Below are 12248 nucleotides of genomic sequence, written 5' to 3'. Positions count from 1 at the left end.
AACTGGTGTCCATTTTAAGCTGGTTTCTGAGAGCCTTTTGATGGTGAAGAAAACTGTACTCACTGACACCTTGACTGTCTTCAGTTTCTCTGTAGGAAAGACCTACATTTTAAGTGTTATGATGGTCTGTCTCTCTTCTATTGTTAATTGCCTTTTCCTCTCCATTTTTGCAGCAACATGCTACTTTTTGCAGGACAATACTGTTCAAATAATGCTCTGGAGGGTTGCACGGTGTGTTCCAACAGTACTTTTATACAGACAGAGGGGGTTGGAAGGAATCTAGAAAAGTTGGGACACCTGTAGGATTTGGTAGCACCAACTTTCAAGGCTTGATCAACCTCCATTGCTGCAGAACAGCTTTAAGTTATGAAACCATTTCTGTTCCCTGAAAAAGGCCTTTTTTTGTATAATTTTGAAATGTACATTACTTTTCAGTTTTGGGTAACCTTATCTTTTTTAACATCTGGCAGTTCACCACTTACCTTTGTACCATTTCAAGCTATTCATTGGACTTGAACTACTGGAAAAATTGGGGCGTTCTAAAAGTTTTGACTGGTGTACTTTGATAAAGGCCCCAGTGAGCCCAGAACACGACTGCTGGTTCAGCTCTCTGTTTTTAGGTTCTATTGTCGAAAGGGTCTTGACCTAATAAGAACTCTAAGAACAGCTTAATCTGGACTTTTGGAAACTCACCTACCTGATCAGGGTAAGTTGCTGCATTATGTGTAGAGTTTAGGATGAAACCCCCAGGAATAAGTTTAGAAAAATCTCACACACACAATAGCTCAACTTTTTATTACCATCAGATGTTATGGGTGGCAAAAAAAAGTCCAACCTCTTTGTAGTTGCTTACTTGCTTGTGTTTTTCCAACAACAACAGAGGTTTCTGTAGACACACACCTCACACTGTTCCCTTCATGTTTGACACAGATGAGACTGTTCCGGTACCAGAACCACGTCCCATCAGATATTACCAACAGAAGCTTCAGTCAAACTTCCAGGACACGTTTAAGGTTACAACAGAGGGGTGGGCAGCAGATGAGCAGCTTCTGGTTGATATCTACACAGAGCTGTACATCACAGCTGGCCGGGACGTGCACGTCAACACACAGCATGAGGTCCTACAGATTGACAAGGTGTGGAAGCCATCAGACACAGAGACACAGATCCAACCCAGAGACATTTTCAAGCATCCTTCTGGAAAAGACATACCCATCAGAACAGTGCTGACCAATGGGATTGCAGGGATTGGAAAAACATTCCTCGTGCACAAGTTTGTGTTGGACTGGGCCGAAGAAAGAACCAATCAAGATGTGCATCTTATTTTCCCGTTCACTTTCCGTGCCCTGAATTCACTGCAGGGAAAAGAGTTTGGTTTGGCAGAGCTCATTCATGACTGTATCCCAGAAACTAAAGACGTCACAGTGGAGGCTCTGAATTACATCTTTACAGCTCTGCAGTCATCAGGAAACAGGAGCTACAAGAAGAGTAGATTCAAACTGCTGTTTGTGTTTGATGGACTGGACGAGAATCGCCTTCATCTGGACTTTGATGTGAACAACATTCCCTCCGTGGACGTAACAAAGTCAACTAAAATAGAAGTCCTGCTGAGCGGACTAATCAGTGGAAAACTGTTGGGCTCAGCTCGCCTCTGGATAACCACACGACCTGCAGCAGCCAATCAGATCCCTCAAAACCTCGTCAACACTACAACAGAGGTCAGAGGGTTCACCGACCCACAGAAGGAGGAGTACTTCAGGAAGAGATCCAGAGATGAGGAGCAGACCAGCAGCATCATCTCCCACATGAAGAAGTCACGAAGCCTCCACATCATGTGCCACATCCCAGTGTTCTGCTGGATCACTGCTACAGTTCTGGAGGAGCTGCTGGAAACCAGAGAGGGAGGAGATCTGCCCAGAACCCTGACTGAGATGTACACAGAGTTTCTAAGATTTCAGATTGATCACACAAAAGCAAAGTATGGTCCAAAGAAACGCATTCAGTACATTAAGTCATTAGCTAAACTGGCTTTTGAACAGCTGCAAAAGGGCAACCTGATCTTCTATGAGAAAGATCTGAGAGAAAGTGGCATCGATGTGAGTAAAGCCTCAGTGTACTCAGGAGTGTTCACAGAGATCTTCAAAGCAGAGCGAAGACGGAAACAGGATGACAAGATGTTCAGCTTCGTCCATCTGAGCGTTCAGGAGTTTCTGGCTGCTCTTCATGTCCATCTGACCTTCATCAACTCTGGAATCAACCTGCTGGAAAAACAACAAACTACCTTCAAGAAGCTGAAAGTATTTCTGAAGAAACCTGAACTAAAACATCTCCACCAGAGAGCTGTGGACGAGGCCTTACAGAGTCCAAACGGACACCTGGACTTGTTCCTGCGCTTCCTCCTGGGTCTGTCACTGCCGACCAATCAGAATCTCCTACCAGGCCTGCTGACACAGACAGGAAGTAGCTCACAGACCAATCAGAAAACAGTCAAGTACATCAAGGAGAAGATCAGTGAGAATGTGTCTGTAGAGAGAAGCATCAATCTGTTCCACTGTCTGAATGAACTGAATGATGTTTCTCTAGTGGAGGAGATCCAACAGTCCCTGAGATCAGGACGTCTGTCCACAGATGAACTGTCTCCTGCTCAGTGGTCAGCTCTGGTCTTCATCTTACTGTCATCAGAAGAACATCTGGACGTGTTTGACCTGAAGAAATACTCTGCTTCAGAGGAGGTTCTTCTGAGGCTGCTGCCAGTAGTCAAAGCCTCCAAGAAAGTTGTGTAAGTAGTTGGAGACTGAAGATATTTTTTCATTTTGCTGCTGTTTCATCAGTATAATCTGCTTTTTGTCTCTTCAGACTGAGTGGCTGTAATCTGTCAGAGAGAAGCTGTGGAGCTCTGTCCTCAGTCCTCAGCTCCCAGTCCTCCAGTGTGACAGAGCTGGACCTGAGTAACAACAACCTGCAGGATTCAGGAGTGAAGAGTCTTTCTGCTGGACTGGAGAGTCCACACTGTAAACTGGAAGCTCTCAGGTCAGGACTCATCAACCTGTTCAACTGATGACCATTTAAAATGTGTTTTTATTCATGATGAGCAGAACAGCTGAGGTGGGAGGTTTTCTGTATTTGTATGACTCAGATCAGTTGTGTTACTGACCTTTAGCACTAGTTTCTCTTAATGAGGCCTCTTCCACTACAGGAACTGAACAACCTGGAACCTGCATCACAGAAGCAGAACCTGTAAGAATCTGTGAAGTCTTGGTTCCAGCTTCTGTTTTAGTTCCCACTGTTTTACTAAATAGAATGTTTCAGATAGACGTTGATGAAAAGGAAACACCAGAACAAACATCTCATGTTCACACTTGAACTTGTTTTATGGATCTTCTCCAGGTTGTTTTCTCCTGACTAGATCCTTGCTTGTGTTGTTTCTACTCTCAGATGTTTGTCGCTTTGGATAAAAGCATCTGCTAAATGAAACTGTAGAATGTTCAGTTTGTTCAATGACTGAACTCAGTGCAGTTCAGCTGGTGGACAGTTGGACTGTTGTTTACATTCTTATTTGAGGTTCAGGTCCAATTCCTTCTCACCATTGGAGCCCAAACAGCCACTGAAGCAGTGCTGTCTTCAGTCTTCATTGAGATCAAAGGGATCCTCAGTTCAAACCATCTTGATCTACTCTTATGGTCCAGAGAGATTTGGGGTGATTGCTGAAAGCAGGTGAGAGGGTGCAGGTAGGAAGGTCTAGGTGCCAAAGAGAAATAGACAGACTAGTAAAGGAAAGGAGGTAGTTAAGGAAGCAGTGGAGGAAGGCATCAGAAGAAGAAAGGGAGGGAATTAATGTGTTGCAGGAGGAACTGAGAAGCAGGTTAGCAGTACTCAGAAGGGCAGAACACCTTAGGGAGAAGAGAAAGAAGAAAGAACGTGCAAGGTTAGCATTTTTTAGGAACCCTTTTAAGTTTGTGAAGGGCATGTTTCATCAGGAAAAAGGAGGGCAGCTTAAGGCAGCAAAGTCAGAGGTTGAAGAGTATTTGAGGTTGACGTATTCAGATTCAGAGGACAATAGGAACATAGGTCTTCCACCTGACATGCCACCATTGGGGGAAGTGGGTCAGGAGATGGATGTTAGCCTACTGAGATGGAGAGAAGTTGTGGAGGTGGTCAGGCCCAGGGCCTAATGGAGTCCCCTACAGGGTCTACAAGAGTTCACCTGGAATCTAAAGGATACTGTGGAGACATCTGAGAATAGTCTGGGAGAAACAAAGTATTCCAAGAGCATGGCGTAGGACAGGAGGTGTTTTCATCCCTAAGGAGAAGGAATCATCAGACCTCAGCCAGTTTGGGATGATTTCTCTCCTAAATGTAGAGGGAAAGATTTTCTTCAGTATTGTAGCACAGAGGTTGGCTAGTTACTTAGTGAGGAATGGTCTGATGGATTCTACAGTGCAGAAAGCAGGGATACCAGAATTTTGTGGGTGCTTGGAGCAGAATAGCATGATTTGGCATCCGATTCAGAAAGCTAAGAGGGAGAGAAGAGACTTGAATGTTGTGTTTTTAGATCTGGCTAATGTGTTCGGTTGAATGCCGCATAGCCTTATTTGGAGTTCCTTTCACCGCTTTAAAGTGCCAGAGATGGTTGGTAACCTGGTGAAAGCATATTTCCAGGACATCAGATTATGTGCAAGTACAGGAGATTTTACAGGGACCTGTGGAGTATGGAAGAAAGCCGTATTAAATTTCTAATAGGGGCAACATACAATGTGTTGCCAACCCCCCAGAACCTAAGACTCGGGGTAGATGGCAACCAATCGTGCCCGCTGTGCTCAGGTACTGCAAGCTTACAGCATATTTTGTCTGGTTGTAGTATGAGCTTATCACAAGGCCAGTATACATGGTGGCATAATCAGGTGCTGAGAAGCTTAGCTGCAGGAATTGAAGAGATGAGAATACAGGTGAATTCTGGAGGTTCTAGTAAGGAGAGGTTAGTGGTGAAATTATTTGGAGAGGGGGAGAAGGATAGGGACCTTAAATCAGGAAGGAGGCAGGAGTGTGGCCCCTGGTAGGAGCTTGTGATTGGGAAATGCAGGTAGATTTAGAAGGGAAGCTTGTGGTTCCCCAAGAAATAGTGTGTTCTAATCTGAGGCCAGTTATTATTTTGTGGTCTGTGAATGAAAAGACTGTATTTCATTGAGTTAACAGTCCCATTTGAAAATTCAGTGGAGGCAGCTTATGAGAGGAAGAAAGCGAGATATGCAGATTTAAAGACAGTAGCTGAGCAGAGGGGATGGAAAACCAGAGTTGGCCCAGTTGAGGTGGGGTGTAGGGGCTTTGTTGCAGGGTCAGCTGTTTCACTATTGAGGGAGCTGGGAGTTCAGGTCAGAATCTGAGGAAGATGATGAGGGACATGGCAGATGTGGCTGCTAGATCTAGTCAGTGGATATGGACTAGGAGAAATAATAATAGTTTGGGGGTGAAATAGAGGTGGTGAGGGAGAAGGGGGAGGCAGAGGATAAGCCCTCTCCTTCACTTTGCTTTCCCCACCATCTTTTCCCTCCCCCAATGGGCAGAGATCCAAGAACAGGAAGTGTAGATAAGGTGAGGGAGTGGCCTGTTAGAGTCTATTTAGGACTATGTGACCATCTCAGGTAAGTTTGTGGTGTCAGGTAATGGCTGTGTGCTGTTTTTGTTTTTTCTTTTTCGATAGCAATTACCAGTTTTGTGACTCCAAACTAAATGTGAAGTCACTGAGAGGCTAAGTGAGGGAGCATTGCATTGCTGACTTGCTGCACAAACAACATAGCCATTTCCATGCTTCTGACTGTCGTATTTATTTAAAAACGCAAAACAAACCAACAAAACAGGGCAAGGGAAGGTGTTCAATGTTCAATTTTTGGTTAGATTCAGCAGTCAACAAAAAAATACGCTTTCCCTACTCATCCCCTGTCCATGCAGGTGGTGACCAGGTGAATTTAATACCATTCATTCAATCAGTCAAACGCTTTGACCACACCCCGTGACGTGACCGAAAGGTGTCAAACAGCTGATGCCGATACAAACACAAACAACATCTACGCGTATGGCACCTACAACCAGTTCGCAATTGGTACTTGCATCTTGACTAAAGTCTGCTTGTATGGTCTCTGTCTGTGGTGAGCGTGGCTGACACAGTGAAGTATTTTAGCAGTTAGCGGTTAGCATGTAGCACTAACAAGTTTGGTGAGCTGGCTTGTATAGTTTCTTTGACAGTGGTAAGTTTGCTGTGGACGTGGTCATTGTTTTGCAGCTCGCATTAGCATTTAGAGTTAGCACTAGCAGTTTTGTAGAATCAATATGTATGTTTTCTTTGTCACTTTTTAGCAGTTGGCACTAGGTATTCTGCATCCTGCACTAGTTAACTGGTAGCATTGGCACTGCACATTAACTGGAGCAGTGAGTGGGGGTGGGGGGAGGAGGGAGGGGGATGTGGGAGGCACACTATGAGGAGTCCAGACTTCATCAAGAGTGGAAATAAACAGTTTAAACACATGAATTTGGAGATCCTTAGTTTGGTTCCAGTGGGATTCATGTGTCAGTGAAAATCAAAGCATGAGTCTCAACAGCACAAGTAGAAGTGAAGGAACCTGAAGAACAAGGACTGGAGATCAGAAGATGTTTGTTCTGTAACAACATCAGAGATGTAACTGAGTCTGACACTGATTTAATCGCTGCCATCAGCATCAAGTTGATTATTTTTTAACCCTCTAATGACAGTAATGAAAGATGTACTGACCTTTATTGGATTCATTTCTAGCTGTTTGGCCTGTATTCTTCATTTAGTAAATCTAAACTGTCAGTTTGTTTTTTAATCAGATCAAATACTTTACTGCTCAGCTTCAAAGTAATCTGATTACTGTAATGTGCTACACTTGAATTATTTTCACATTTAAATAATATTGCAGAGGACTGTCCTCACCGCTGCTGTATTCTGGACATAGTGGGATGTATTTGTTGTTAAATTCACTGCTGTCTTTTCAACAGGACAGAAAATACTGTACTTAATGTATTACTTCTTTTCTTCTCTTTGTCTCTTCAGACTGAGTGGCTGTAATCTGTCAGAGAGAAGCTGTGGAGCTCTGTCCTCAGTCCTCAGCTCCCAGTCCTCCAGTGTGACAGAGCTGGACCTGACTAACAACAACCTGCAGGATTCAGGAGTGGAGAGTCTTTCTGCTGGACTGGAGAGTCCACACTGTAAACTGGAAGCTCTCAGGTCAGGACTCATCAACCTGTTCAACTGATGACCATTTAAAATGTGTTTTTATTCATGATGAGCAGAACAGCTGAGGTGGGAGGTTTTCTGTATTTGTATGACTCAGATCAGTTGTGTTACTGACCTTTAGCACTAGTTTCTCTTAATGAGGCCTCTTCCACTACAGGAACTGAACAACCTGGAACCTGCATCACAGAACCAGAACCTGTAAGAACCTGTGAAGTCTTGGTTCCAGGTTCTGTTTTAGTTTCCACTGTTTGACAGAATAGAATGTTTCAGATAGATGTTGATGAAAAAGAAACACCAGAACAAACATTTCATGTTCACATCTGAACTTCTTCTATGGATTTTCTCCAGGTTGTTTTCTCCTGACTAGATCCTTGCTTGTGTTGTTTCGACTCTCGGATATTTGTCGCTTTGGCTAAAAGTGTCTGATAAATCAAACTGTAGAATGTTCAGTTTGTTCAATGACTGAACTCAGTGCAGTTCAGCTGGTGGACAGTTGGACTGTTGTTTACATTCTTGTTTGAGGTTCAAGTCCAATTCCTTCTCACCATTGGAGCCCAAACAGCCACTGAAGCAGTGTTGCCTTCTGTCTCCACTGAGATCAAAGAGATCCTTCATTCAGATCCTCTTGGGTTCACCTCCTCAGATGTTGTGGACCCTGATCCCATCACTCCCACTCTGTCTTCACTGGGCAGCAGGACATGTCCCTACCTCAGGTGGTTTATGAGGAACTGAGATTTTAGGTTGAAGAACATGACAACATACTCAGATACTGGCTGAAGATTATTGGAAAGACTTCCTGGAACAGCAGCTTCCAGGACTCCAGGTCTGTCAGAAATGATGGAGTGAAGCAGCAGCAGCCCTGCAGGTGAGGACAGTCATCATGACTGTTGATAAGCAGTGTCCTCATGTCCTCTGGTCTGTGGGTAAGGTCAGTCCAGTCTTCCTGCTGCTGATGGCTGAGTCCCATCAACTGAAGTGTTGGTGAAGGATAGAACATCCATCCCACCTGTGGTGAGGTTCATGGTCTCTGTGCTCTCCCTGAAGAGGAGCAACACCCTCATAGGGACCCTATGACCACTTTCAGATGTGAGGCTGTTAAAAGGTTGTTGGTTCCTTTCAGACTGTAGGGACTGAGAGCCAATCACTGGGCAGCAGAGTGTCTCCTGAGACTGAGAGAGAATGAAGAGTCCAGCTCACTGACGCTATGAGGAGTCCAGACTTCATCAAGAGTGGAGATAAACAGTTGAAACACATGAGTTTGGAGATCCTTAGTTTGGTTCCAGTGGGATTCATGTGTCAGTGAAAACCAAAGCATGAGTCTCAACAGCACAAGTAGAAGTGAAGGAACCTGAAGAACAAGGACTGGAGATCAGAAGATGTTTGTTCTGTAACAACATCAGAGATGTAACTGAGTCTGACAGTGATTTAATCGCTGCCATCAGCATCAAGTTGACTATTTTTCAGATTGTAAAGAAGGAAAAAGTCCAAACTGTGACTTGTCCAAGTGTGTGTCCTGATTTGAATCCAACAGACCAACTTTGTGGTATTTTAAAGACAAAGGTAGAGCAACACAAACCCTCCAACAAAGAGCAGATGAAGACATAGTCTCTGAAGATGGTGGAACATCTCTGCAGAAATGTGGTTTCTTCATGCTGAGGAGGATTAAATGTGTCATCAAAAATAAAGGTGGACACAGAAAGTAGTGAAAAAAAAATCCAACATTCTAATGACAGTAATGAAAGATGTACTGACCTTTATTGGATTCATTTCGTGCTGTTTGGCCTGTATTCTTCATTTAGTAAATCTAAACTGTCAGTTTGTTTTTTAATCAGATCAAATACTTTACTGCTCAGCTTCAAAGTAATCTGATTACTGTAATGTGCTACACTTGGATTATTTTCACATTTAAATAATATTGCAGAGGACTGTCCTCACCGCTGCTGTATTCTGGACATAGTGGGATGTATTTGTTGTTAAATTCACTGCTGTCTTTTCAACAGGACAGAAAATACTGTACTTAATGTATGACTTCTTTTCTTCTCTTTGTCTCTTCAGACTTAATAAGTGTAATCTGTCAGAGAGAAGCTGTGGAGCTCTGTCCTCAGTCCTCAGCTCCCAGTCCTCCAGTGTGACAGAGCTGGACCTGACTAACAACAACCTGCAGGATTCAGGAGTGGAGAGTCTTTCTGCTGGACTGGAGAGTCCACACTGTAAACTGGAAGCTCTCAGGTCAGGACTCACACTTTGAAACTGATGTGATTTCTATCAGTGGATAAACAGCTAACCTGAGTAGAATCATTTCTGCTGATGGGATTCATCAAATGAGCTTTTACTGAACTCATGCAGGACTTTGTCAGGGTTTATTTTTGACATGATGAAATCCCACTAATCATTGTTGAGATTGTTGATTTGCTTGAGACGCATGAAATGTGCAGCAAAATGTATCTGAAAGACAAAGAAGAAAAGAAAGAGTGAGAAACATCCATCCAAGTGTTGTCTGTCAGGTTTGTGTTGTTTTGTGTGTGCAGGCTGTCAGGCTGTCTGGTCACAGAGGAAGGTTGTGCTTCTCTGGCCTCAGCTCTGAGCTTCAAGACCTCAAATCTGAGAGAGCTGGACCTGAGCTACAACCATCCAGGAGACTCAGGAGAGAAGATGCTGAGCGCTAAAGTGGAGGATCCAGACTGTAGACTGGAAACTCTCAGGTACAGACAGACAGACACTCTCAGGTACAGACAGACAGACACTCTCAGGTACAGACAGACAGACACTCTTAGGTACAGACAGACAGACACTCTCAGGTACAGACAGACAGACACTCTCAGGTACAGACAGACAGACACTCTCAGGTACAGACAGACAGACACTCTCAGGAAACTATCATCCTAGTGTTGCAGTCCAAGTCTGCTCCTTTCCATCGGTAGGTTTCAGGGTGTGTGAGACGTCAGAGGAAGTGCTGCAGCGGTAGGAAGGAAGAAGAACAGTGAAGCTGAAGAAGGGTGATGTTTAGGTGCAGCTGCAGTCACAGCGCATGTTATGGTTGTAGATCATTTGACTAAATGACTGTTAAGTTTGTTCGCAATGAGCCACCGTACTTACGTCTCTGACGTCTGTTGCAGCTCAGCCAATCACTTATACACACTATGCTGTGCGCGGGTTGTTGTCATGTGGCCGGGATGTCATCTCTGCAAGCTATCTTTTAGCTAAGTGTTCAGTCAATAAAGTGCGACGTTTTGCAACATGTGTGATCCTTGACTCACACAAAGGAACAAGTTTCAACATGGTGTCAGAAGTTTAACGGACTTTTCGCCTGTGAGTAGCTGTTTCGCCGGACAACCTGTTGTTTTCTTGCTGACGCGATGGCGGACGGATTCCGCAGACCAGACCCCGTCGTGTTCAATGAAGATGTCGCCGAGAATTGGCGTATTTTCGAAAGGGAGTATGATATTTTTGTTGCTGCCGCACACTCCGATAAACCTGCGAAGACAAAGGCTTATATTCTCCTCAACCTGGCAGGAGCGGAAGCCATTGAACGAGAGCGCTCGTTTGTGTATGCAGCGGAGGTTCGCGCACCCGGCCCGGACGGAGCCGTCATCATCCCAGCGGAGTCCAGAGAGGACCCAGAGTGCCTGAAAAGAAAGTTTAATGAAATCTGCAATCCTCAAAGCAACAAAACAATGGAAAGACACAAATTCCACTCAAGAAATCAAAGGCAAGGTGAGAGCATTGAGTCTTTCATCAGTGATTTAAGGATCAGAGCTAAAAGCTGTCACTTTGGAGATCTAGCCGATGAGCTTATCTGTGACAGGATTGTTTGTGGCATCACCAGTGACTCTTTAAGGAAATCTCTGTTGAGAGATAGTGACTTAACACTTCCAAAAGCCATCTCAATATGTCGCATTCATGAAATGACTGAAGAAAATAGCAAGGCACTGGCTACGCATGCTACCAATGTTGATGTAATAAGACCGGTTTCTTTTTTTTTCTTTTTTTTTTTATGTGTGTGACCATCACCGGCCCTCCCTGAAAGCTAAGCAGACCTTATTTATTCGAATTCCCTATTATAAGCCAGGGAGGGCAGTGCTACACCTCAGTGGTGTGTGGGGGAAACAAAGACTGGACAGGACGAACAGGACGAACAGGATGAACAGGGATAGAAATTAACAGGCGGTGCTATTGCAATTAAAGATAGTAAGGTGGTGTGTTATTCCCAACTACTAACTGTCAATCAATTTAAAAAAAAATAATAATAATAATAAAAAAAATTTTGAAAAAAGAAAAGAAATCCAAACCAGCAGAAAAGAAAAAGAGATACAATAAATAAATAATTAAACAAACGGTACTGAGCACCATAATTGTGGATGTCTTGATAGTGTAGAATAGAATAGAACAGGCCAGAAGAGGATACTAGTGCAAGAGAGACTGAGTTTAGGGTAGAGACTGGAGAGATTCTCAGCACATTCTGGCGGGTCCCATCATTCACTGAAATGGGACTCGGCAGTAGCTGGCGAGACCTGATCAAACATGCAAGTGTGAAGGACCCGGAAGCCCAGAACAGCAATCAAGGCAAGGCAGGGCCAAGCCAACAGGGCAACCCTCCCCCCGGGCCGTAGGAGCCACAGGGCGGCACCCCCAGAGAGCCTCCGGGGCCACCGTGAACGACGCGAACCCGGAGAGCAAGAGGGAGCAGCTACCGACACCCCTAGCGCGCCAAGACCGACCCAGGCAGCCCGGGGCACGAGGACCCACCCGCCACCCAAACCCCAACCCCGCCCACCCCAGCCCCCACCAAACCCCCCACCCCACCACCCGACCCGCCCAACCCCACCCCCTCTCACTCCCCCGAGGGGGCCAACGGCCCCACACAGCCAGGAAGCCAGACACAGGGGCCGAGCGGCCCACCGAAGGGGCGGCAAACAGCCCATCACAAGGCAGGCTGCCACCGGGAGCCGGTCAGAGGAAATCGGAGCCGGGACCCGATGCTAGTCCAGAGGGTAAAAAT

General features: G+C 44.9%; 1 protein-coding gene across 1 annotated transcript; it reads left to right on the top strand.

Moving 5' to 3' along the window:
- The first annotated feature begins 902 nt into the window (after positions 1–902).
- Positions 903–10267, top strand: LOC111580064 (NACHT, LRR and PYD domains-containing protein 12-like). The gene is made up of 5 exons (XM_055008368.1): positions 903–2779; positions 2857–3030; positions 7067–7240; positions 9305–9478; positions 9778–10267. Exons 1-5 carry the CDS (start codon positions 918–920, stop codon positions 10133–10135), a joined length of 2742 nt encoding a protein of 913 aa, XP_054864343.1. The 5' UTR covers positions 903–917; the 3' UTR covers positions 10136–10267.
- Positions 10268–12248: the final 1981 nt, after the last annotated feature.

The sequence above is a fragment of the Amphiprion ocellaris genome, chromosome 24 (genome assembly GCF_022539595.1).
Source record: "Amphiprion ocellaris isolate individual 3 ecotype Okinawa chromosome 24, ASM2253959v1, whole genome shotgun sequence".
Classification (NCBI taxonomy): Eukaryota; Metazoa; Chordata; class Actinopteri; family Pomacentridae; genus Amphiprion; species Amphiprion ocellaris.
Note: the sequence above shows the minus strand (reverse complement) of the source record. Positions and strands in the feature narration are given on the sequence as shown.

What these genes read in the sequence shown, in the direction of transcription:
- LOC111580064 (XM_055008368.1), top strand. Translation starts at nt 918, where the DNA reads ATGTTTGACACAGATGAGACTGTTCCGGTACCAGAACCACGTCCCATC. An exon ending in AAAGCCTCCAAGAAAGTTGT is followed by an intron (nt 2,780 to 2,856) that starts GTAAGTAGTTGG and finishes TTGTCTCTTCAG; the next exon opens with ACTGAGTGGCTGTAATCTGT. An exon ending in TGTAAACTGGAAGCTCTCAG is followed by an intron (nt 3,031 to 7,066) that starts GTCAGGACTCAT and finishes TTGTCTCTTCAG; the next exon opens with ACTGAGTGGCTGTAATCTGT.